The sequence below is a fragment of the Agelaius phoeniceus genome, chromosome 5, assembly GCF_051311805.1.
Source record: "Agelaius phoeniceus isolate bAgePho1 chromosome 5, bAgePho1.hap1, whole genome shotgun sequence".
NCBI lineage: Eukaryota > Metazoa > Chordata > Aves > Passeriformes > Icteridae > Agelaius > Agelaius phoeniceus.
In genome coordinates, this window is record NC_135269.1 from 44,417,586 (window position 1) to 44,442,755 (window position 25,170).

The following is a 25,170-nucleotide window of genomic DNA, read 5'->3' on the forward strand; positions in this document are numbered from 1 at the left end:
ACAGTGGCAGTTTCAATTAAACCTTTAAGATTATACATATAAATATTTAAAGACATAGAAATCCTTGTGATATTGAGGACAACTGAGTAAGCTGAGATTCTGTTTAACAAACTGTTAAACAAAAACATTTCTTACCTAGCAGAATAATTTATTACAACTACTTGATCTCTATTTTAAAAACTTTCATCTGTAGTTCTCAGGCAAATATTTACCAGGTTTTGTAGTGAAAGGTGAATGACCTGAACTTAATTTCCTGAAAATAGAAGATGTATGTATTCAAAAATGCTTCATTAAGTTAGCATGTAATGATAATGATGTAGATGATGATGATAAGACATAAAGGGAAGAGAAATATCTTAATTTCTTTTGAGGAAATCTATATTTAAATTTTTTTTCACATCCACTAAAAAATTCAAATTTTATTGGACTATTATTTTTCTACCTGAATCAACTATCTTCCCATAGGAAGTGCTTTTTCAAGCATAAAATAAATCATGGATGAAATCCTAGATCAAATTAAGCATGTTCTCTTTCCAGACAGAAAAAAATCATCTCCATTGATCTAAACTTTTATATAGGACGATGTAAAATAGGATTAATGACAATATTTAGGAAGGAAACACTAAAGTAGTTATACTCGCGTTGTTCATGGTTCAAGAGAAATCAGCTGAGTAGCCAGCTAATGTGGAAGAAGTTCAGGTGATTGACTTTCTTGTTTGACTGAAAGCTCTTTAAGCCCTGTAGCCCTACTCTGTAGGTGCATAGGATGTCCCTGATGTGATGAATTGAAATCCAACCTCACTGAAGTCTGACAGCAGTCCAGCAGTTTAGCAGAGGAATGGCCATTTCTGCAGCAGAGCCTGATCCATCAGGCACGCTGTAGTCTCGTCTAGGGCACCCTGCCAGGCAGGGTTTCACAGAGCAAGCCTGCAGCCCCAACAGTTTACATTGGAGGAAGGAAGGAAGGAAGGTCCTAGAACCAGCTCTGTATCTTGTAGCAGCTTTCTGAAGAAATGGGATACTGGGAGGGGTGGGGCAAGCCCACGCCTCCAAGCACCGCTCTAAAACTGGTGGTGTCTACTTCATACCTCTTCTCTTGCCTGTTTGCCACATTCCATAAGATACCCAAAGCTCATGGAGGGGAGTTGCCAAGCAAACATGACTTTGTAGCCTACTAGCTAGAAACACACATCGCCATGATATTGCATTTTCCTGTCTTTGGTGCTTGTGATAAGCATCGTGCTTACATGAAAATAGCAGTACACATCTGGAAACAGCTGCTAGAGCATGTTCCTGTGAGATCATAGTATCAAGCTGTCTCCTGCATGGATATAGATGGCTGAGCACGGGTATTTCTCAATGATGACATGAATGAAGATGTGAGAGATATTTGGCACCTGATCTGTAGTGGTCAATATGAGAGAGCTCACAGAGAAGTTTCAGACATGTATAGCAGATGTTGTGTCATAATACAGAAACTCCTATAATGGCTGAGTCCATTTTGGGTGAGGCCACAACTTCTTCTGGTTTTCTTATTGCTCTGAGACTTTTAGCAAAGTAGTGAAATAACACTTCTCTTTTCAGTGTTCTGTTTCCTGTGGAAAAGGTTTGAAGTTTCGTGATGTGCATTGCATTAACAGCTTCCACATAAGAATAGAAGAGGACAACTGCAAACATTTGAAAAAACCACGAACATACAAAATATGTAGAGCTGGAAGATGTCCTTCTTGGAAGGCCAGCAGATGGAAAGAGGTATGTAAAAGCTTCCATAATTATGGTCTCCATGAAAATACAAGACAATATCATATTCATGCCACACTGCTTCACTGGGAAAAATTGTGAGTGCACACATTGCAATGAAATTCACAAATTAGCAAGTACTTAATTGTATTTTCTTTTTCTTTCTTTTAAGAGTAATGAAAAATAAATGTATGTGAAAACTGAAATTATTTGCTAATCTCAATTTTGTACTGAATAGCTACTTAGGACTTTCCTCATCTTACCTGGTATATTAACAATGAATTTTAAAGCTTACTTCTTACCTTCTGCAATGAATTCAGTAATATCACTATTTGCTATCTTAATCTATATAGTGAAATGGAGCCAAGTTTGTGGGAAGAAGACAAGAAAAAGGGTTTGTGTGCACAAATACTGGCCTTTTCCCTGGTTTGGTCTTATAAAACATCTGTCACCTTGTTGTAAAATTGTGTGTAACTGAGCACATTGCAATATTTTGTATTTCGCTCACTCTTTCAACACAAGATTCCCCACATTGGACACAGTACCCCTCTCCACATTTTGGCCAGGCTTGATAGAGCAATATGAACTTTATGATTGAGCTTGGGCATTTAGGTGGGCTTTGGGACATAACTGTGCTTCTGCCTGGGGTAAAAGGGAATTAGATTTATCTCAGCAAGCATTAGTGGGATGGTGAAATTCCTTTGGCCAAGAAGAAGGAAAAGAGGCATTTGGCATTTAAGCTCTTCAGGGTTTGAAATTGTTAGTACTACCTGCAAAAGATAGTGTCCTCAGAATATTACACTTTTTGCAAGATTTTCTCACCTGAAACACTGAGATTTTTTCTCTTTTATTGTAGTATTTGTACTTTAAAACAGACAAGACTGTCAGTCTCTAATAAAGACAAGATGTAAACTTAGAGCTTCAATCACTGATCTTGCAAAAATGCAAACTTTTGCTTTGCATGTCTATCGTGATCATCCCTACCGTGAATAAAGGTAGACAGAGAGCTCAGTTAGGTACCTCAGATGCAATTATTTTCTGTATTTTTAAAATGTTTAATTATAGTTTTGCATTTTCAACATAAATTTCTTCAGGTATTGTACTCATATCACAAGGGCTGTGAAGTTTATTTTAAATAATATCCTAAGAACTTCTAATGACAGCTATACTCCCTCTGGGGACAGTCTCGTTTCACAGTGCCACAACTAATTTTGATCACTTTTAGTGCTCTGTATCCTGTGGAGAGGGGACTCAGCAAAGGGACATCTCCTGCCAGGTGTCAGGCGTGGGGCCGGTGAGTGACGCCCTGTGCAGCCGTGACCGGCGCCCCGCCAGCATGAGGCACTGCCAGCTGCCCCCCTGCCTTCAGCACCACTGGCTGGCACAGGGATGGGAAAATGTAAGTAAGGTTTTAACCTGTATGACTTCATCGAGTCATACAATATGGCATAATAAGTTCGGTTTCTGTTCTTTTTAAAATTTTTCTTTCCCCCCCACATTTGGATGTATTTCTGGTAGCTGTTGTGTTGCAGAATAACAAATGACCATGCTAGAAATTTTGAAGGTCAGGCTTGCAAAACTTCAAAAATGACAAAAAATGTCAAAGACTTTATTTATACTCCCTTTTTATAATCTCTACAAGACTTGCTTGTCTATTGTTGTAGACAAAAGCTCTGGTGGAGTTCTGAGCTGGTACTTATTGATAGGACTATCTCTACATACTTCTCTACATAGTGCATAAGATGTTTAATGAATCCTTATTATGAAATGTCTTTTTAAAAACCAGCTTTTTAAGAACAGAAATGCAGAAGAAATGTCTTGTGGAAGTAAACACTACAGAGGTAAAATCCTTGGACGACAGTATTTATAAGAAGTTCTGTATGGAAGATTTAAAACATCTAAAAATGTGAAGCATCTTTTCTTGTCACAGAAAAGATAAGAAGCAAAATAAATCTCATTATAGTCCTACCAAAGAGGAAGCAAGACAAGAAAATAAAACTCAGCATTCTCTTACCCTGTATTATTTGCATATGTAAAAACATTTACAGATACCTTCAGGAAAGAGCTGTCATTTCTAAAAGTGTAATCACTATTTTCTACATGCTAAAAATGTAATAACTTTTGTTATTTTTGCACTACAAACATATAAAGAAGGGGAAGAGAAAAATCCCCAAAATTATATATAATATCTGAAATGGTGTGCAGAAGAGCTATTCTCTAACATTAAACAAAAAAAGATTTTTTGCATTTGTGTCATATTGGTAATCTGATATGCTAAATTTTCTAGGCTCTCCCTCTCCCTGTCCATCTCCCTCTCCCCCTTGTTCTGTTTTCAAGATCAACTTGTTTTGTTTTCAGGACCAACTTACTCCTTCATATTTCACTGAAATCCTTTTCTGTCTCTTTCCTTTTCATATGGAAGGGTTTTTACCCTCAACCTATTATCTTGGCTTGACCTTTTCACTTTGTCCTCTGTCTCACCCAACAGTTACTGTGTCATTGTTACTCTATGCAGTTTTTTGGGTTTTTTTCCCTGATTAGAAGTACTTTGAAAACAAAGTAAAATACTCTGATTCAGTGAATAATTTAGTCTGACATTGATAGCAGATGTCAAAAGGTATTGCTGTCTGGGTTTTAGTGGTGTATGCCAATCAGAAGGCAACTTCCTTCTGTACATGTCTAGTTGAACTGTGATTAATTTTCTCACTTTTAGTGTTCAGCATCATCTAGAAGAAAGGAGATCTACAGGAAAGTAAAATGTGTGAATGAAAACCAGCTCCAAGTCGATGACAGTTTCTGTGATCCTGCCACAAAGCCTCCATCATCCAAAACCTGTGGGGTATCTCCCTCTAAATATGTTGTGCTCACAGGAGAACTGTCACAGGTACACTAATTGTACTGCTCATACATCTTTTATATATCTTTACATCTAAGAATGTTATATTGCTGTAAAATTTAGGTTACATATGTGGAGAAGAAGTATATTTACATTTGAACGTGTCTAAACTTTCTCCACATTGGCCTTCCAAGTCAGCTATGACTTATTGTAGAGTCTGTTATGAGTCCTCCCTTAACCACCCAGGACCTATGATCACTAACTAGAGGAGAGCTGCCCCTACCACAGGATTTCTTTGCTGGTTCCCAGGAAACTCTCTTGCAAGCTGACCTCGCTGAAGTAACCAAAAAGCTTTCCTTGATTTCTGTGAAGTGTTTGATCAGTGCTTTGTTTCCCTTGTACATCGGCACTGCCTGTGTGTGCATGTCTGTGCATGGGTCACAGCTGAGAGGGAATGGCTCTGGAACCTCTGAGAAAAGGGCACCATGGGGCTTTGTGGCCCTTGCACATGCAGCAATTGCAGACCTTCACTTGTGTGCACTGCTGTTCCAGCCCAAGTGGCACGCCTCCAATGACAGGCTTTGCCAGAGCAAGGCTCAGAGCTGACTTACCTGTAGTGCAGTTCTGCAGAAACGTCCCAGAACCTTTCACAGCAATGACCTCTGTGCTTTTATTTTATTTCAGTGCTCAGAGAGCTGTGGGTTTGGTCACCAGCAGAGGATGCCCTACTGTGTTGGAATCCACTCTGTGCAAAGGCGGCACATGCACGGCCTTCGGGCTGTAGCGTACCCGGAGTGCCCGGTACAGCCATCCCCCTACATTTACAGATGCAACGTCAAAGGATGTTCACAAGCAGCTACCTGGACCGTGGGGAAGTGGACCAAAGTGAGTACAGATGTGCAAGCTCATTTTTATAGCTGCCTCTTGCATGAATAAATGCCAAGAATAATTTGCTGACATAATGGTGTTAATTATTTGCTTCTTTCTAAACTAAGTCTTAATGGTTATCTATGTCTAGTGCTCAGCGTCTTGTGGAGTGGGGATAAAGCAGAGAACAGTTGAGTGTATGACTGAAAATGGCTTATCTAGTGACTTGTGCCTGCCCCATTTAAAACCAGATGCCAGAAAGATCTGCCATGAGAAAGAATGTAAGTGATAGCTGTGATTTTATGCAGTTAATGTTTTCCCAGGTTACTTATATTAAAGCTATAAATATATTTGGAATGCAATTATGGAAAATTAAGTCCTAAAAGTAAGCTCTGTTCCTGAAATATTAATATGATTTAATCATTCATTTTGAAGGTGAAATTCTTACCACCTGCAAAGATATGCAGATTAAAAAAGGGATGAGAAGGGATGGTGAATACCTACTTAACGTTAAGGGAAGGATGATAAAGGTACTGTTAATATTTATGAGTTTTTATTAGTACATATTTTTATGAAATAACTCTTTTCTAATAAAAATTTTGCTAAAGGGTTGCATTTTCTCTCCCAGATTTATTGCTCAGGCATGAACTTAGAGAATCCCAAAGAATATTTGACATTGGTAAAAGGTGAAGCAGAAAACTTTTCTGAAGTATATGGATACAGGTACAGAAGTGGTTTTGTAATGTTATGAAGTGCATTTATTCCTTCCAAAGTAAGATAATAAAATAATATTTACTTTTTGTGAGAAATTAGAGTAGGATTTTTTTTCCTTGATTTTCTGCTTTAAATATCCAGGTGTGTGAGCACACATACAGAAATATGGATACTTTCAGCCTGAAATTATGTTACTTGTACTAAATTATTATAATTTTTTCTGCCTTGACTTTGGTAGAAATCCACATTAGTGTTTCAGTTGAGCCAAGATTAAAAGTTGAGCTTGTTGTTCAGTAAAGGTTGTCTAATATTTTTATGTGGCATAGTTCAGTACACTTATTTTTCATTATGATATTAAGAAAAAAATCTCAAAATGAAAACTAAATATTTGCTGTTCTTTAGGTTGCAGAATCCATATGAATGTCCCTTCAATGGAAGCAGAAGGCAAGACTGTGCCTGTCGAAATGATTACCTTGCAGCTGGCTTCACAGTTTTTAGCAAAATAAGATTTGATGTAGCTTCTATGCAAATTAAAAGTAAGCATTTTGTTAGTTTCAGCCAATTTAAGCATTCTATTGAAATTGTATGTGGCCACAATTGCCAAATTATATTTTGATCCACTTGATCCACTTACAGATCTAGCTGTGACGTCTTGGGGCAAACAAAATTCTTATTTAACTTAAGAATTCAATGTCAAATTAAAAAAAAAAAAAAAGAAAGAACATGACTACTTACCTTGTTTAATTGTCCCAAGTGATCAAGTGGCATGAATCTCAGATTCATATTTTGTATGTGAACTACCCTCATTTTCTAAGGTTTTGTTCCCATTATTTCATTTTATTTTAGTCCACAGCATTTTGTTTTCCTGTGGAACTCTGCTTAGTACCTTCTCAGACCTTGGCAGACACTAAATAAATGGACAGGGAATCTTGCAGGGCTTTAAGCCACTGCCTGAAGCTGGCAAGTTGGCTCAGATCACTTGGTGCAATGTCCAGGTGCACATCCATCTTCCTCCTAACCCACTCATATCTCCGAGAGAAATCTGGCCTTGTAGGTTGGACTAGTGGTGCAATAACCAAAATTCAAACCATTGTTTCTCAAATCAAAACACACAACCTTCCTTTCCAAGGGAGCAACAAAGAAAAAAACCCCACCCAATGCAAACAATAAAACACCCATGTTCACACTTTTCCCTGTTTCCCCCTGAACTTCAAGTGCAGCCGTTAGTGTTGAGTAATTTTCTGTTTTCTAGCTACAGATTTTCTTTTTGCTCAGACTATACTTGGGAGAGCAGTACCATTTGCTACAGCTGGAGATTGCTACAGTGCAGCCAGATGTCCACAGGTATTTATGATTTCTTACTCCCTTGAAATGTTTACATAAGAGGAGGAAAAAAAATATGTGTGACTTGTTTAGATCTGTAAGGCTCTAAACCAATCTCCTATTCTGTGAGGTAAGTGTACAACATTAATAAGTATTTTTTTTCTTACTCTCTTCTCTCCTGTTCCACCATCCCCCCCTTCCAGTTTTTCCCCCAAATTGTTTATTACACCCTTTCCCTGTAGGCTCCATGTATGTGTCTCCAGCTTTCTGTGTGTTTCATGTACTGCTCTGCCTCTCTGGATTTGATGTATCCTTTGTTTCCCCTAATGCTTTCTCAGTCTTTGTTCTCCTCTAGTGACTTTTCTATAATCCTGCATAATTTTCCTAATCTTTTCTTTGTTTCTCTCCTGATGCTTCATGTCTTTGAAGACTACCAGAGGAAATATTTTTTTAGCAGGTTACTTTAAAATTTCCACATGGATTGTTGTGTCTACATTAGTGTTCTAGTTTTATTGGGTGGTGCTTTTTAGATTAATCTCTATATTGTCCCAGTTTGCTGTTTGCTGTTTCACATCAGAGAGCAGTTTGGAAAGACTGAACCGGATCCCTTTTGGATGAAGCTAAAGCCAGCAATGAGCTTCAGAGAAAGGATCTTAATACACTCTAATGCTATTGAGGATTGGGACTAGGGGAGAGTTAGTCCAAAATAAACCCCTAATTTGTGTACTGTCTGCAGACTTGGGCTCTCTGGGCCAATTTTTACTTTACAGGTCTGCTTATGCTGCATTGTCCTTCTTGATGATGCAGACGTAGCCCTAGTCTGAGCTAGTTGACCTTTGCAGCCCCCTGGCAGAAACAGGATTCCTTAGAAAACACTTCAGCTTACCTTACACTATTAGACAATTTATGATGAGGTCAACTGTCCTCTGGAAGTGAATTTCTTTTCACTGGTTATAAAGGAATTAAGACCAACTGGCTCATGCGTGCTTGGAATTGAATCCCTGTTGCCCATCTCTCCTGCTTGCCTAAACTTAGCACCAGCTGTGGGTGGGCACAGCCAAGGGCAGCTAGAGATGGTTCATGTGCAGTTTATGTACAAATGAAGTGGCTAGGTTTGGCAGACTTAAACTCCTGATAAGAAAACAGTTGAAGTTCATTACAGTATTGGATGCCTTCAACCTGCAAGTCCTTTGGGTGCAGCATGATACAAATCTGTTTGCTGTGTGTAGCTTCTGTTGGGAGGTCATTCTGCTTACATGGCTTGGCACTGACACATTTATTTCCATCTAAAAGTTCTGACTGAAGCTGACACTTTTGATGCAGTCAAAAGGTTTCCATTCCTGTACTTTTAGTCCTTGAAATCTGTTCCTGGCCTTGCACATGCTGCATGATACATCAGACAGCTATTGAGCTGTCATTGTAATTGTAATAGCATTTCTCATTTATTTTTGCAAAATGATGTCACTGTGAAAGAAGTTACTCTGGGACTGTTAATAATGGAAATCAGTCCACACCATTTGTATGAATTTCCTCCTTCATTAAATGGAAGTCTTCCACTTTGTGGATACTTGGAGAACAACCTACCCTATCCATATAAGTTTTTATTAGCTCATCCTAAGCTACATGAGTGCTCTAAGCACAGCATCTTTACATAGAAGTGCTCTCAAAATAAATCTGCCACACTGAGCAATATAACTGAATTTTTGCAACAGAATTTAAATGAATCATCATAATAAAAGCTATATATATTTATATATGTATGACATTATTAAGCAATAAAACAGAGAAGCTATCATTTGCAATAAAAAATTACTAGGTCTGAATACAGAAATCCAGGCTTTCAGTGAATAATGCAGAGGTGTGCAGTTTTCTGATTTTAGTGTTGCCTGAACTAATCATTAGGCTCTTTGTGGGGGCAGTACTTCTTTGTAGCATATTGCACTTCTCTGTGAATGAAATTTAATCATTTTCTGTATCCCAGTTTGTTTACCAAGGTAGTGAAATTTGTTACTTTTAATATATTTCCTATTCTCATAGGAACTGACTGAAGCTAGTTTTCAGAGTCTGTATTTGTGCGGGTAAATGTTTTAGAATCAATAGCTTCTATATCTGTTGTTTATCAGGTCTATAATTTTTTTTTATTTTTTTTTAATTTTTTCCCTAGGGCCAGTTCAGCATTAACTTGGCTGGTACAGGTCTGAGATTATCCAGTACAGTGAGATGGATTGCTCAGGGCAACTATGCCACTGCTGACATACACAAATCCCACGTGAGTCAATGTTGTTTTCCTTTACCTGCTCTTACAGCTTGAACAAGAGGTACAAGTGTTGGCTGTAGTGAAAGCTACAGTGATTTTTGTGAATCAGAAATAGCATTCAAAGTCTCTGACCCTTTAAAGTTTTCCTCAACAATGTTTAAGCATACTGTCCAGTATTTAAATCAGATCAGCATTCCCTGCCTACCCTTCACTTAACTGATTTTAAGAGGTTATTGTATTAATTCGGTTTATTAGAGGCTTTGAATATGCTTCTAAAAATACACAAACACAACACCCAAGCCTCCACATTTTGTTCAAGATTATCCTACTACAGATTATCCTTTTTGTTTCTTACTCTGATCTTTATTAGCATGGGAAACCAATAAACAAGTTAAACAAGAACAGTAAGTGTGCCAGGTTTAAGACAACATTGGATGGTAAGCCTGGGAATGGTGGAGAGCTGGGAACAAGGTGTAGAGTGGTAGTGATAAAGGATCTCTGTTCCTGTTTTGCTAATGCTGCTGTCTCTTGATTTAGTGTTTCTAGGTATGATTTGTCAAAAGGTCTGTTGTGTGCAAACCTCGAGAAGCATTTTGTGCAACTGTGATTTCAATCACTTTTCTTGATTGACTCTTCTCTTTGTCTAATTCCTAGGATGGTACTAAAATATATGGAAGATGTGGAGGATTTTGTGGAAAATGTGTTCCTAACACAATTATTGGTCTCCAACTTCAAGTACAGTGAGAACTCTGATGTACTAGGAGCATCAAAGCAGGGACATTTGCCATTTAGGCTCAAATTTTAGGTGCTCTGTATGTGTATAGTGTAATTTTTTCATGTCTGTAGTGATCATTACTGTAACATTCACTAATAAGAATTCCTGTTTTCTTCAGGATTAACTCAAGGTTGTATTATCTGTTTGTGGGCTAGCAAGGGCATAAATCACAATCAGAGACCAGGTTTTACTGGAGAAGCATTTATTCAAAGTACAGTATGTACTAACAAGTAAATTGCACTGGAATTACTTCCATGGGTAACACTCTAAATTTTACCATAATTGCAATTCTTTACCTGTAACTTACCAGTATAATTCTTTATGCAGTATTCAGTAAAATTTATCCTCTACTGATCTTTTATGACAGATTGTGCTAAAATATAGAATCAAAAGCTTTACTGCTATATAAAGAGACGGGTAATTTCAATACTTCCAATTTTATGCAAACTTGTAGGGTTCATCTGTCAATAACTTACAGCTGAAAAGTACATAGCCAAAATGCTTGAGATAGTTTTATAGATCTGTGTGTTTCTCTGTCAGTGAAAGCATTTTTCCCCATCCCTTTCATTATATTCTTTGTGGTGCTCAAATCCTAGCAGAAGTACTGAGAAGTGTGGTTTAACCTCTGTAGTCTCTATAGCACATGTTAAACATCAGGTCTTAGGTTTGCTGTGGTTACAGGAAAAGAAAATATGGAAACAAATTGCTTCAAAACCTGATTTTAAATCGCTGCCTCTCATCCATGTATACTGTGAAAGCAGTGCATTCTGTTTACCATGGGATCTGGTGTATAATTGCACAAATATGTATTTGCTTAAACACTTTCCATATCCACCTTACTCCTTTACCCTGGCCAGTGGCACATTAGTAAAGGCTGCATTAGTGTGCATCCTTCAAAGCCTGATTCAGTATCATTTTCAATAACCTTAGTAAAAATCTGAGGCAACACCCACTGTGGTTTTGGTGTCCATCTTTGACTCAGTTTGGTTTTTCAATGTCTGTAAATACAGTTCTAACATCTGCTATTTAAAGAAGAGTTACAAGGTTTAAAAAATTATCTAGTTCTTTGATTTGTTGGTTTGTATTTTCTTACAATTCAGAACTGTAGAAATATATGCATATACAGATAATGTGTTTTAGGGCCAACTCTCAGGTATTCAGAATAAAATTTTCTACCAGATAATTGTACCAGATAATTATAATGTACCAAATAACTATACATGCATTTTTCTGACCACACACATTTTGTAAACCAAATATTTATTTTGCAAGCCAGTATAATTGGTAGATCAAATGGCAGCTATATCACATTTTTATCCACAAATTAACCATGAATTAGCAATATTTATTAATTAAAAACAATACTGTACCACAGAAGTGTACCCAGCTTCTTTTAAGATAACACATGTAGGTAATTATTTGTGATCTCTGCATCAGAAATGTATTTTTGCACTATGTGCCTTATAATAGTTGTAAACATTAATAAGACTATAAAACATTATTTTCCTAGAAGTGTTTACATTTGCAATTAAAATCTTGTAATTTATAAAATATTTATATAATAAATATGCTTGTGTGAATGGTACCAGGGTACATTTGTTTGGGCTCTTTTTGGTATTGTACTCTAAGTACAAAATGTTGCAAAAACATTTCAGCTTCTTTAAGCTGAAATAAGATAATTTACAGAATAATTACATTCTTAATGCTCCTCTACAGTGGTATAAATTGACATGTACTGGAATAACTGGAGGTTATAGTTACAGGAATAATTTATATTGAAGCAAATCCTGCTTCAGAGGGAAGAACTCCATGTCTGTCTGCTCTTTCCAGTTATCCTCCCATGATTAGCTATATTTTTGTGGGGGGGTTGCCTTGTAAGTTTTTAACTGGAACAATGTAGAAATCTGAAATAGTTTTCCTCTCTTTTTCCAGCTTTTATAGCATGGTCCCTTGCCTGCTGCTTTGGTAGAAGGGCAACTGCAGTTTGCCTCTATCCCCAACAGAGCTTTTTTCTTTTCAGCTCATCTAAAGGCTACAAAGGGTTCAGCTCTGCTGCCACAAAGTCACTCTGTAAATCCACTGCCAAAAAAAGTGACTTTTAATGCAGTATTCAATATATCATGTTTTCTTGGATAGTAAAATGTATTTTTGAGTAAAAATGTATTTTCTATACTTCTAGGATATCACGTGGTACAACTTTTGCATAGAACAGCACTATATTGTATTGTGGATTTTTGCATCTTTTCTTTATTATACCCTTGATTTAGAGTTTCGGCCTACTGTAGGGAAAAAGTAACCATTATGACATTTTGTGACTTCCCTGAGTAAGATTTTTTTCTCCTTTTTTTGAGGAAAAAGGGCTCAATCAGTCATCCCAATTTCAAGTTTCTAACTTTTTGTCCTGAGGGCAATTTAAGAAAGATGTAAGCCTAATGATCAGCTCTGAAGAAACTGGAGATTTGATGATGCCGACATGTTAGGAGGCCATTCAAACAAAAAAGAGGATCATGGGTTGTACTTGCAGTAAGATGTTTCCATATACTTTAATTGAAATTTCCCTGAATTTCCATCCCACTGTGGAGCCAAGATGCTTGCCAGAATGGCAGGGCACTCCATGACAGAGCTGTGGGCTCCATCTCCTGGGTCTGCGTGTGCTGAGCTGCCCGTGGCTGTCACAGTCACACGGCTCTCCTGCTTGGGTCATGCCTAGGAAATGAAATGCTCAACTGCCCTGTCACTGCTCCATAGAGAAAAGAAATAAAGATAAATGGTAATAGCTAAAGAGGATGGTAACAATGCTTTGTTAGATGGCTTCTAGGATCTTTTCAATCCCATCAATGGCAGCATTACACATCAGGTGACAGAACTGCACTTGGCTGTGTGTGTGCACTTTACTTACCTGTCTGTGTACACACACATATTTAATGCTTATCTGAATATTAAGTGCCAAAAAGGGACTAGGTATGAAAAACCTTGTTTCTCACATTTCTCTAACAAAATGTCACTTGACGTGTGACAGTACCTGTGACTTCTCTTGATGAATTCATCCTCTAGATGTCTTCTACTTGTACTTCCCTAAAGGTTATTTGTGGGAGGTGGCAGAGGAGATGGAAACTGTGGCTCTGGGTGCACTAAGAGTTGTCTGTTCTAGCAGAATTCATCCTGGTCTGTTGTGCCACTCTCCCTCTGCAGAGAAGCAGCATATGCCCAGGTGTTTGATCTGGACCTGGGTGTTGTACAGTCAATCTGACATTTATGGGCAGAGCTGTGACTGAGTGATTTCAGCACATGCAGGTTTCTGATGGACAGTCATGGGTTTTCTTATCTAACTGAAAGGCTTTAATATCCAAGACACACTTGACAAGATGAAGGAAATGTTTGGGGTTTTCTTCCACTTCTGTAACCTGGAATATGTTCAGTGTAACTTCTGTGTTTGGTTGGCTGTTTGAAAAGACAGTTCCATGTAGCAGGGAAGGGGGTTTGTGTCTTTGCATTTTTAATGCAGTAAAACATGAGATTCTTGGAAAATTCAGAATATGAATAAAACACTACTATCTTGCAAGTGATTTCTATAACTTGCAAAGTTTTAAATAATTAGGAATTAGTATTAGTATAAAAAATTAGGAAGGAGTATGTGGGGTTGTTTTCACAGTTTCCATAAAGAAACAAATAGATATGTGAAAGTTGATGTTCTGCGGCTATCAAAACTGAACTTGAATTATAAGTGGATCAGAAATAGGCTGTAGTATTCTAACTTTAACTTATAAAAGATAAAGGAAAACGATTTACAAAAATAACTTTGAAGGAAGATAACTGAATATTTAAATAAGGAACATTAAAATAAGCATCATCTGTAAACATCACAACTGAGATTTCAAAGTAATCCATGTTGGCAGTAATCCATGTTGACAGTAAATCCATGTTGGCCTTATTTATAAATTGAAACAATTTCCTACTGCACACCAAAGAAGCCTGTCAAAGCATTTTTCAATAATTAGTTTTCATGATATGATAGACTTCCATATTTCTACTTTTGTAGAAATTGAAGCATGAAATACTAAAGGCTGCACTTAAATGCCTTGAACAGTTGCATGGTATCTTACTTGATGCAGAAAAAGTATGAGTGGAGGTCACCATGGCAGAATCAATATGAAAAATGTCCTTTAAAGGCTAGAAAGTGGCAACTCTGGAGAAGTATTTGTATCTATAGACCTCCTTATGGTCTCTCTTGTGTGGCCTGTTTTGCTCTCCTATGGTATTTGACCATCATTTCCTGAGCATTTATGATTTTTCAGGATGGTCTCACTAATCATAATCTAATCATTAAAACATGGAGGGAGGCCCTCTCTCTTTCTGGTGTGCTTTGAAAATAAGCTTTATAGATCATAGAAAAAAAATACTGCTTGTAAAGGGCATTCCTGTTTCACAGTACTGGCTTTCCTTGAGACAGAGCAGAACTGTGATAGTAGGGGTAAACTACCTGCATTTTGTTCAAACAGAAATACAAGCTATCTGACTTGGAGTTGGATCTGACATTTAATATTGCCATCCACAGAAGGTGGTTTGCTTTTGCACAGTTAAGTTTATTTTGCAATACTATAGGTTGAGAGGCTTTTTCTGGGCTTTGTTTATCCTAGCTTTAAAGAAACAATCTCTGTTTCTGATAAATTTCTCCTTGTGTTCAGTTATGATAGATATTCCTTTGAGTTGATTGTATAAAAATACTGTAGCAGCAGAGCAGAGCAAAGATCTAACTGTATTTATGTCTATATTCTGCCTTTAAACATGAACAGCTGTGCATGCATTCATCTGTCTCATGTCTGACTCTGTGCTGCCATCCAGAACCTTTTCCTTTTCAATAAACAAATGTTTCCCTCTTTAATCTGTGTGTGTGTTTTATCTCTGTTCCTGCAACAAAACTTTCTTGTCCACATATGTTTTTCAAATTTTATTTGCATAATTAAACAAAGCATGCAACATGGAGAATCTGAGCTGTAAATTGTAACAAATGACTCTCTCTAAAGAAGTGAAATAAACCAAGCTTTTTCTGTCTTGCTCATCATTACTATTTTGTTTTGGAAAGCAAAAACCCCTCATTTATGAATACTGAAAGGCGTTTTTTGAAATAACTGTATGGGCTTATTTTGCAGTCTGGTTTACAGAAGCAAGAAACATTCAAGGAGAGCTCATGAATTTTCTATTTGCAGAAGACTAGAGTGATTCATAGCAGCAGCATATATTTACACCTTGTAGGATGAAATCCTGTTTTGCACTTCAGCTGTCTCTGGCTGTCATTTGCTGACCATGGTCATGACATTCATGGTCAGTTCATCATTGTCCATGAGCTTTTGAATTTACTTTTGGAAGATGGAATAATTAAAAATGTGGTTGCACAGAACACAAATTGAAATTTGTGCTTGTAAAACCAGAGAGCAGAAAGTTTCTTTTTAGTGTTTTGTATTTAAAACATCTTGCAGAAAAGCTTGTTGTAAAAACATTTATTATACACCTCAGTAAAGAAAACAGCAGCCCTGGTAGTGTTTGTATTCCTGGAAGCTCTGCAAATCAGACAGGGCTAAGAAGGCTGCCACCAGTAGCCCCTTTCACCAGGGTTTACAAGGTATTTAACTAAGAATTCTTTTGCCCTTCAATTATTGTTTTCTGTCTTGTGTTTATTACTACCTTTGCCAGAAAAGTAAGTGTCTCCAGATCCTTAGCTGAATTCCCACTTCTAACTGCTGAGAGAGAAGGGGAAAGAAGTAAATTCATAGTTCTTACCTCAAAGGGAAACCACACAACCTGTAAGCTGATGTAAAAGCAGGACCAGAAAGTGCACAGCGAAGAATGACATTATTGTGCTTCTAGAAGCCTCTTTTCCATGGCAGGATTAGAGTCATTGCTGCTTTTCTTTGGTGGACAAGTGAATTTTTGGTATCATGCTGCCAAATATTTACTGAGAGATTATTTTGAGACAGGTCTCTGGAGAATGCAGATAGGCAGGCATAAAAATGGGAGAAATTCTTTGGGCTGGAAGCTTAGCCTCCTGCAATGTGTTTGTCTGACCAGCTGTCGACAGCATTGCCTCATATGAAATTCAATGTTCAGAGTATTTCCCAAGCAGCAGAGGAAGTGAAGAGTGGAGCACTGTTTCCAGCAGTAACTTACACCCTGCTTAAGCAGAGGGAGAGAGGGGACTTTAATAAGAAAATGTGCTTCTGGCTACCTGAAAAGCTTACCTAGCCCCTATGCAAGCAACTCCCTCACCATTGTTACCAGTGTTGTTTCTTTGCTGCCATATTAAATTATATATAAGCTGTCAGAACCATAAAAATTTAATTAAAAAATTGTATCTACAGGCAATTTTGCACTGCTCAGCGACTTTTTCTCTCTGTTTTTTTCTGTACGCTGCAAACATTATTTCATGCCTCTCGAGTGTGCTTTACTTTTCTTACCAAAAAATAACTCTTCTGGAGACATCAGTTCTTAAAAATTTTTTCTTTCTGCTTTACTCCCTGAAAAAAGTGAGGTCTCTTATTTTAATGATATTGCCCTAGAAACACACATTCAAGCAACCAGCTTTTTTAGTATTTAAATATTTTTACCCATACCCACATTTACATTCTTGATCAAGCCAGTGGCCTCTTCCATATCAAAAGGCATAAGCCAGCTCAAGCATGAGTACCAGCCTGGCAAAGTTGTTCAGGTTTCTTAGTAACATGGTACATTACAAAAAATGCATGTGAATTGGCATGACCATTCTTCAGTGCAAGAAATGACTTCTGGGCCTGATTCCACAAGTCACCACAGCAGGCCACGCTTCCAGCCCTTCCCTGAACCCCAGTAATACCCATGTAAGTCTGCACTGGTGCACAGATCTATGAGAATCCAGCTCCCCATGCTTGAGACCTCAGGCTCTGGAGTTTTTTGGATGTTTTTTCCCAGCCATATACCTTCCCCTAGCATTTTGTTCAGGACAAAGCATGTGGTTATTTTTCAGAATTGTTATTTTTCAAAATGTGCTACTGCTGAGAGAAATACAGGATAAATATTGTAACACAGTTACTCGTGTGGTATTTTTTTCATCAGGAGTTGTTATTTGAAACTTCTGTCTTATTTGAAAGGTTGCCAGGTAAATTCCTCATAGCTGCACAAGAATCACTTGCTTTGAAAGCAGAAATTTCATGCAAATCTGAGGGCACATTTTGCTTTAAAGATCTAATTGCTTACTGTGCTGCTACTTCACGCTGCCTTTACCATACGAGCCAAAGCTAAATGATGTGATCAGTGCTATGCCAAGTATGTGCTAAAGATACCAGAATAATAAATATGAGGACAAGAAAATGACCTCTTGGCATGCAGAAGACAGGTTGTCATCCCTATATAGTTTCAACTAGCAGATGACAGTCTCAAATCTAGATCTTCTGCCTAAAAAAAAAGCATGATCCCATTTACTGAACTACAGAATATTTCCAAGAATCTCCCTTGCATGTATAAAATACCTGCTTGTTCATCTGGGAAGCGATCCTCACTCAGCTCAGTGACCCTGTCCTTTCTCCAGTGATAATGTGCTGATTCTTTGTCATCACAAGGGCTTGGCCATGAGGTGGGAGGCAGGGAGCTGCTTGCTTCCAGCCTGGGCTTCAGCAGTCAGCACAGAGCTCAGGCTTCCACATCACCAAGGGACACTGTGGCAGCTGGTTCCCCAGAATCAATCTCATAGCTCTTCCTGCAGGTGCTGCCAAGGAACCCAGGGGTCCTGTGTGCACCTCCAAGGCTGGGCACTGGGTGTTTGCTGCCTCCTGCTTGGACAGACCTTATTCTGCCCTGCTGAAGGTCAGGAGCCAGCAGCCTTCCAGCTCATTGGAAAGAGAAAGGCACATCAAACATGAAAGATGCCTTCTTCAAACCTGGAGTTGGGTGGCTTAGGATCCTTGACTGCTCGTAATATTTATTATGTGTGACAAATTTTACAAGTAATTTTACTGTAATAACAAGATGCTCCATCTGACATCAGTGGTCTATTTTATATACCCAGAGGCTTTGGGACAGGGGGGCTGTAAAACACTGAGCAATGAAAGACATAAGGTAATTTGCTGTTAAAATCTGGGAAATGATCTGATGATTTCCCATCCAGCTCTCTGCATAGCTGCATTTAGAGTCAAAGGTGCTTCTCAACAAGAAAATGTGACTCAATGCAGACAAGAAATATTGAACAGGTCTTGCCAGGCATCAGCTCAACTCTTACCTTCATGGATGGCCTCATCTGCCCTACTAAGTAGTAGCACAACACAGCACAGATAGTTCATCTCCATATGTCTATAGGTGTAAATCTATACCTACTCCAGGGTCCCTGCTTGCTGCAGGGGGCCTCTGGCACATGCTGCTCCAAAATGCACCCACACACAGTCCAGAGAACAGTAGAGGCCAAAATAGCACCAAGAAATGTGTCAATAATTTGATGCCAGAGCCAGAAAGACAGAGGTCACTTAATGTCCCAGCTCTGTTTCATTTGCTGGCCCAGGAGCAGCCCTGAGGCTGACAACAAATAGATTCTCCTTGTTCCTCTCACATACAGCTTACACCCTTCACCTTGGCCCCAGGGCATCATTCCTAGAGACATTTGCAGCAAAAAAGCAAATTTACCATTTGGGGTAAATGCAGTGAAGATACTCTTGCTAATATGTTTCCAATGCACGGTGTTGTGCTGGGTCAATATCAGCCTTCCCTCTTCTCATAAACAGCAATGCTGAATTGGAACACTAAACTTCCCTGGGTGCATTTTGAAGGGGGACGATGCTCACTTGATGAAAACATCTCAAATTTTTAAGAAGTTGCAGAAGTGCCAGTAATTCTGGCAGATTGTGGGAGAGGGGGATTTCATGGTTTTGAATAACATAAAGTGACGCCAGACCCTCTACTTTTATTTCAAGGGAAATTTTATTAATAGTTGGGAAATATGATCTGACTCCAGATTTCTCTATCACAGACCTCTCAGATGTGATGTCCTTGGCTATCACAGCAGCAGCAGCCTGTGAGGTGGTTTCCATGGGTAGAGCTGGCACAGAGGGATTGCCATAATGAGCCCACACAGACTTGGCACCTCTCCTAGAAACACACAGTATGGTGTGTTTGCTCACTACAAGTGTATTTCGCTATGCTGGGTGCTGTTCAGTGGCCCTAGAAAGAGAGAGATTTGTGTTTTGGTGGCCAAGCACAAGAAGAAAAGTGCTGCTACACTGAAGGGTGTCTGGAACAGCACACTTACCCAGACAGCCCTTTACTGCTGAGCAGCTCCTTGCACTGCCTCAGCATACAAACCTGGGGCAGAAGTTCACAAATTAGGACTGGGAAACATCTGGTTCACATTTACCCAGAAAAGTCTGCATCAGACACCAACTGTTTGGACCAATGGAAAGAGGGAGCATATTTCTCAAGCATCTTCAGACTAGGCACAGTTTCTGAATTTGAAGTAATAAATTAGGGCTTAAGGAAAACATTTGAAATCAGATGCTGAAACACAGACATTCTCTGAGAAGACATAGCTGTTTACATTAGCAATCTGATTTCTCTCCCCCCTTTATTGTGCCAACTTTTATAAGGATCTGCATACTCCCTTTGAGAGAATTATTTGACCTGCAAATTGGAAAGTTTGCTCAACAGCACAATAAAGCTGCAGGAGCCCTAAAGCACACTTGAAGTGATCTGAAATTTTGCAGTATGGTGTGCTTATATTACACCAGTGTAATATTAGAGCAGTCACTTTCTCACCATTTTCTTCAGCACACATTGAACACAAAAACTGAAATCAGGAGCCAGCCAGATGTTACCCTAATGTCCCACAAGATGGTGACTAAACAATTCTTATAACACATCATTTTGATTTGTGCTCCGTACAGTCTTAGCGACTCCAAATATTTTCTTACCATGCAGTTGCATTAAAGTCTACTTATATAATATACTTTGGGCATTTTTAATGGGTTACTCATTTGGCAGATTTCATTGTTTTTAAGTACTTTGTTGATTGTATTTTAAATTACTTTCAGGACTACATAGCAAGTTTCAGTCCATCCACATTATGAATTACAAGTTCCCTGGATGCTGGAGAGGGAAAAGTACTCTTATTGCTTCTGATCCATCCCTTTGCCAGACTGCTTCCTTTCCCTCCCCCTGCCCACCCTCCCACCCCCTCCAATGATTTTTTTGTGTGAGGTCTTTCAGTCAGTAAATTCCTTCATTTCTGAAGTAAGCATGAAAAAGTGGCATGGTACATTAGGCATAAGAAAGGTAGCCACTGAAGAGCAGTGCTCTCCAGAGACAAGGTCAGGAACAAATTTGATGGGAAAGAAGTGAGGTGCTAGGAAGGGCTGGTAACACTCTCCCTTACACTTAGTCCCAAAATATTTTATTAGACTTTCTTTTTATGTTTAACTATGGTCAGTTTGGGATAGTTGCTCCTTTGGGCAACCAAGCAGAGGAACTGAATGGGGCCTGAACTGCAGAATTTGCTTCTTGGTAGCTGTGCCCTCAGACTGGGTACTAGAGATGGAGAAAGTATTCCACATTATAAACTGCTGGTCTTTGAAGACTGCAAGTATTGTCCAGTATTAGAAACAGTTTTTTTCCAGGGTCCTACTGTTTTAGAAACAAGGTACAATGTAAATACCAGCTCTTTATTTTGGTCAAGGTGGGAGCTGAGTTTAACAGACTGAATGGCTCCAGCCCTTCAGGTACCTGAAAAAGATTGTGAGGAAAATACATTCCTAGCTGTACCTGTGAGTTTCTATCAGTAGGTGACAAGATCAGATTAATCCTTTGGCTGAGACTTACTGAGGCATTTCAGTGACTTGAAAGCCACATGACCAGATTTGCAAAGGTATTCAGTCATCTAATTCTCAGTGATTTAAGTATGAACTTGGTCTCTAAATATATTCCATTTCTGGCCAGAAGTACCACTTTAAAATTATTTATGCATGCAGGAGCCAAAGCTTTTGTGGTAAAACAGGGTGTGCAGAGAGGCTCAGCTTGTTCCAAACAAGCTTGTTTGACTATCAGACATGATGCACCCACGTGAGCCCGTGCAGGAAAATCATCCCTGCTGAGGCGTGTACTTAGATCGCCTCCAAAATCTCACCTCCCACCCTCTGCACTGCAAAGACATTTGCTGTGAATTTCTTTCCTATGGATTTTGGCCACAACCAACACAGGCTGATTGTGATATGCTCATGATTTTTAACAGTACATATGAGTTTCAGTCGGATTTTTTTGTAGCAGTAACTCCTAGACTGGGAGATGGAATGCAGGCATTTGGAAAAGCACACTTTGATGGCAGTGTAAGTGGCAGCGAGTGCAATGGTTTGAATCTGGGGACAGCCCTGTCCTCAGCAGCAGGACCTTAGTAGGTCTTGGCAGGACTTATAATTTTCCCACTTTAAATCTAATTTTAAGGGTTATTCTCCCTCCCTCCCTCTCCCTGCTCTGTATCTCTCTCTTCAAATGCCAATAATCTCCATCCCATACCCGCTCTGTGACAAATTCCCACGCAGGTGCATCCCCATGTTGTAGGTTCCACACCTCTGCTGTTGTTTGATGCTGCATTTGAAACCTGATGGTGGAGGAAATCTTGCCTTCCCCTGCTGGCACAACCATGCTGCATGAGTTCCTGCTGTCCACACCCACTTTTAGCATGTTTTTGCATAGGAGCAAAGATGATCACAAGCATAACCACACTTGTCTGGAAGTGGGCTATTCACACTTGTGTAATTTTCACATAAGAAGCTAGATGCCTAAACCCATGTTCAACACATAAATAAACATGCCCTATTTTTAAGCATCTGCCATTCTCATGGTCTTTGCAAACATTATTTAAATGTGCAGTCTTTGGCGTCCAGCTGGGAAAGTTTTGGCTTATGTTTCCAGAGGCCTGTAAGAAAGACCTTAATGTGTGCCATTATTTTAAAGGCATAAATGGAGTGATCTGAAAGCAGGCTTCTGGGCTTGCCATCAATCCTGGGCAAAACATCAGAGTTACTGATGAAAAGTTCTCTTTGCAACTCAGTGCTATCAACCATGCCACTTGATCTGGCTTTGTGGAAAACAGTTCCTCAGGCTCACACAGAATCCTCTTTCAACCTATTTTAACACAGAAGGTTAAACAAAATAAAGTTGATTAATAAAGGTTTTAAGATTATAAAGATTTAAGATTATAAAGTTATTTAGACTTCTTTAAGAGCATTTAACACAATCATTGTGGGATTTTTCATTAGCAGAAGCAAGGGAAATGTAACTGTAGAAGAGAAAACACCCGCAGATGACTCTTTTTTAAAATCAGGCCCCACAGGGGCTACTTCTTGGCCCTATACAAGAATGAAGGGGGAAAAGAATTAAGATGTGAACGAAAAATACCACACAAAATGCAGAGCCCCATCTCTTTGTTCCTACTTGGCTTTCCAACTAGAAGGCCAAGTAGATCAGGTTGCTCAGGATCCAATTGAATATTTGAGTTTTGAATATCTTCAACAATGGAGATTTCACAATCTCTGGGAACCCCCTTCCAGTGTTTAACTATCCTCACACTGAGGAAAAAAATTCTGTCTTGCTATCTAATTGGTATTTGCTGTATTGCAATTTATGTCTGCTGCCTTACACACTTCCAACTAGAATATGGGTTCTTCTTCTCTATGACTCCATTAAATTTTTGCAGACAAGAATAAGATCCCTCCAAAGACATCTCTTTTCTGGACCAAGCAAGCCCTACTGGTCACCATTCAATGAATCAATTTCCACATATCCTTCACTTGAAGGGCCTTGCCCATGCCTCACCAGTTTGGCTCCAAGAATACTGTAGAAGGCTTGTTTTAGTCAAAGAAAACAGCAGGTCCTGCTCTCCCCCTGCCTGATTCCCAGTCACCTCAGTACAGAAGTGATTACCAACCAGGCTGTTCATCACTCGCTCCACTCTGTCTGTTCCCAAACATTTCCCATCTTTTGTGTGCTTTGGAATATCTTCTAGAAGAAACAGCTCCATAACCTTACAGTATTTAAAAGACAGCTACAAAGAGGATGGAGTCTCTCTCTTCACAATGAGCCACATAGGGACACAAGGGACACCAGGTACAAGTTGCACTGAGATGTTTCGTCTGGGTATGCAGAAAGAATTATTTCAGTGAGAGCAATCATTTATTGGAATAACCTCTCCAGGATGTGGTAGAGAACTGTCATTAGAGAACTTCAGTATATGATTTATCAGGGTGCTACTTACATCTATAATCTCCCTTTCCCACAAAATGTTGAACCAAATTATCATTTCATGTTCCTTCCAGCCCAGGATGTCCTATGAATCTATGATTCTGATTTACAGGCATTAAGATGGGCTGCTGATGCAACAGCAGGAAAAGTGGTTCATGTCCTTCTAATTTCTGTCAGAGCCTGGTGAAAAGAGCAGCCTTGTCCTCTCTGGCTGCAGGCTGGAGGTGAAACCCATTCCTCCACACCACAGCATCCCAGGCAGCAGGACAGGGACTTGTGCAGGGGAAGTGGATGTAAGGAGGCAGAGAAGGGACAAGCTGTGACCCCTCTAACTGCCCTGGCAGGGTCTGGCAGTGCTCTGCTGGCAGAGTCCTTCAGCATGGCAGAGGCCAGGCATGGTGTGGCAATGCCTTCTCTCCATGTCTTCAAAAATGAGCTCTGTCATCACTGCTGCTGCTTCCCTTGCCTCTCAACTAAAGAAAAAGGGCTTCTTTCTGAAATTTCTGGAGCAAGATGTTCTCTGAAAGCTGCCTTTTTCTGATCCCACCCTGAAAACACATAATGTTGAGCGTTTCAGAACATGAGTGAAGAAGAAAAGCTCAGTGCTGGATTAAAGCCATTTTTGGCAGAGGATAAATGACAGTCTCTCTCTCCCTCTCCCTCTCTCTCTCATGCACACACACAGACAAACAGGAAGAAAAGCTCTCAGGGGCACAATCAATTACAGTTCATATCTTTTCTGAGCTGTCAGAGATAGTCTCTGGCACAGGCCCTGCTGGAGTGCAAACCCAAAAGGGATTTCAAAAACAAATCCTCAGCTGATGTATACCTTGTATACCAGTACAGCCCAGAGCAATTTGTGGAACAGGAGGAAGACGATTAATACATGATGATACATAAGCACAAGGAATATTTTTCTCTTAACTGAATTTCCTCTCGCCTCTGTAGTGAACTGACTGAAACAAAGGCTGTGCTGTTTCATACTGCTCATGAAAAGTTTAAGATTTTTAAAAAATTTGATTCAGCCCCAACCAGGACAGGCATATCTTTATACATAGCTGAACGTCTAAACACTGACACAAATAGGAAATTCTAAAAATATTTAACTTTAAAAATTCAACATCCAATCTGAAATGCAGACCTGCTGCCAGTGTATGGGCTTGTCCACTCTGCTGCTGCTGCTGGAAGGGGCTGTAAAAGTAGCCAGAGTATGGATTGCAAACTCACAGAGATATCCCTCGGGAAGGTATCGAGAAAATGTCACCAGACCTTCCTGTACAGAAATGGCAGCACTCATTTTATCAATTACAGCTGGGAAGCACAACTCCAGTGCAAATATTTGCAACCAACCCAGACTTAAATATTTGCTCTCTTATCAGGGGATCAGCACTAGGTTATCATGGCAGCCCTCTA

The 25,170-nt window shown here is 39.2% G+C and overlaps 1 protein-coding gene across 1 annotated transcript in view; it reads left to right on the forward strand.

The window, feature by feature from the left end:
- Window positions 1–15,394, forward strand: part of ADAMTS20 (ADAM metallopeptidase with thrombospondin type 1 motif 20) — an 88,615-nt gene extending 73,221 nt beyond the window's left edge. The window contains exons 29-39 of the mRNA XM_054631368.2: window positions 1,585–1,752; window positions 2,966–3,139; window positions 4,454–4,624; window positions 5,261–5,461; window positions 5,595–5,724; window positions 5,879–5,973; window positions 6,072–6,166; window positions 6,560–6,693; window positions 7,410–7,501; window positions 9,645–9,749; window positions 10,392–15,394. Of these exons, the coding sequence (XP_054487343.2) occupies window positions 1,585–1,752; window positions 2,966–3,139; window positions 4,454–4,624; window positions 5,261–5,461; window positions 5,595–5,724; window positions 5,879–5,973; window positions 6,072–6,166; window positions 6,560–6,693; window positions 7,410–7,501; window positions 9,645–9,749; window positions 10,392–10,481 (1,455 nt within the window). The 3' untranslated portion in view covers window positions 10,482–15,394. The remainder of the gene's footprint in view (window positions 1–1,584; window positions 1,753–2,965; window positions 3,140–4,453; window positions 4,625–5,260; window positions 5,462–5,594; window positions 5,725–5,878; window positions 5,974–6,071; window positions 6,167–6,559; window positions 6,694–7,409; window positions 7,502–9,644; window positions 9,750–10,391) is intronic.
- Window positions 15,395–25,170: the final 9,776 nt, after the last annotated feature.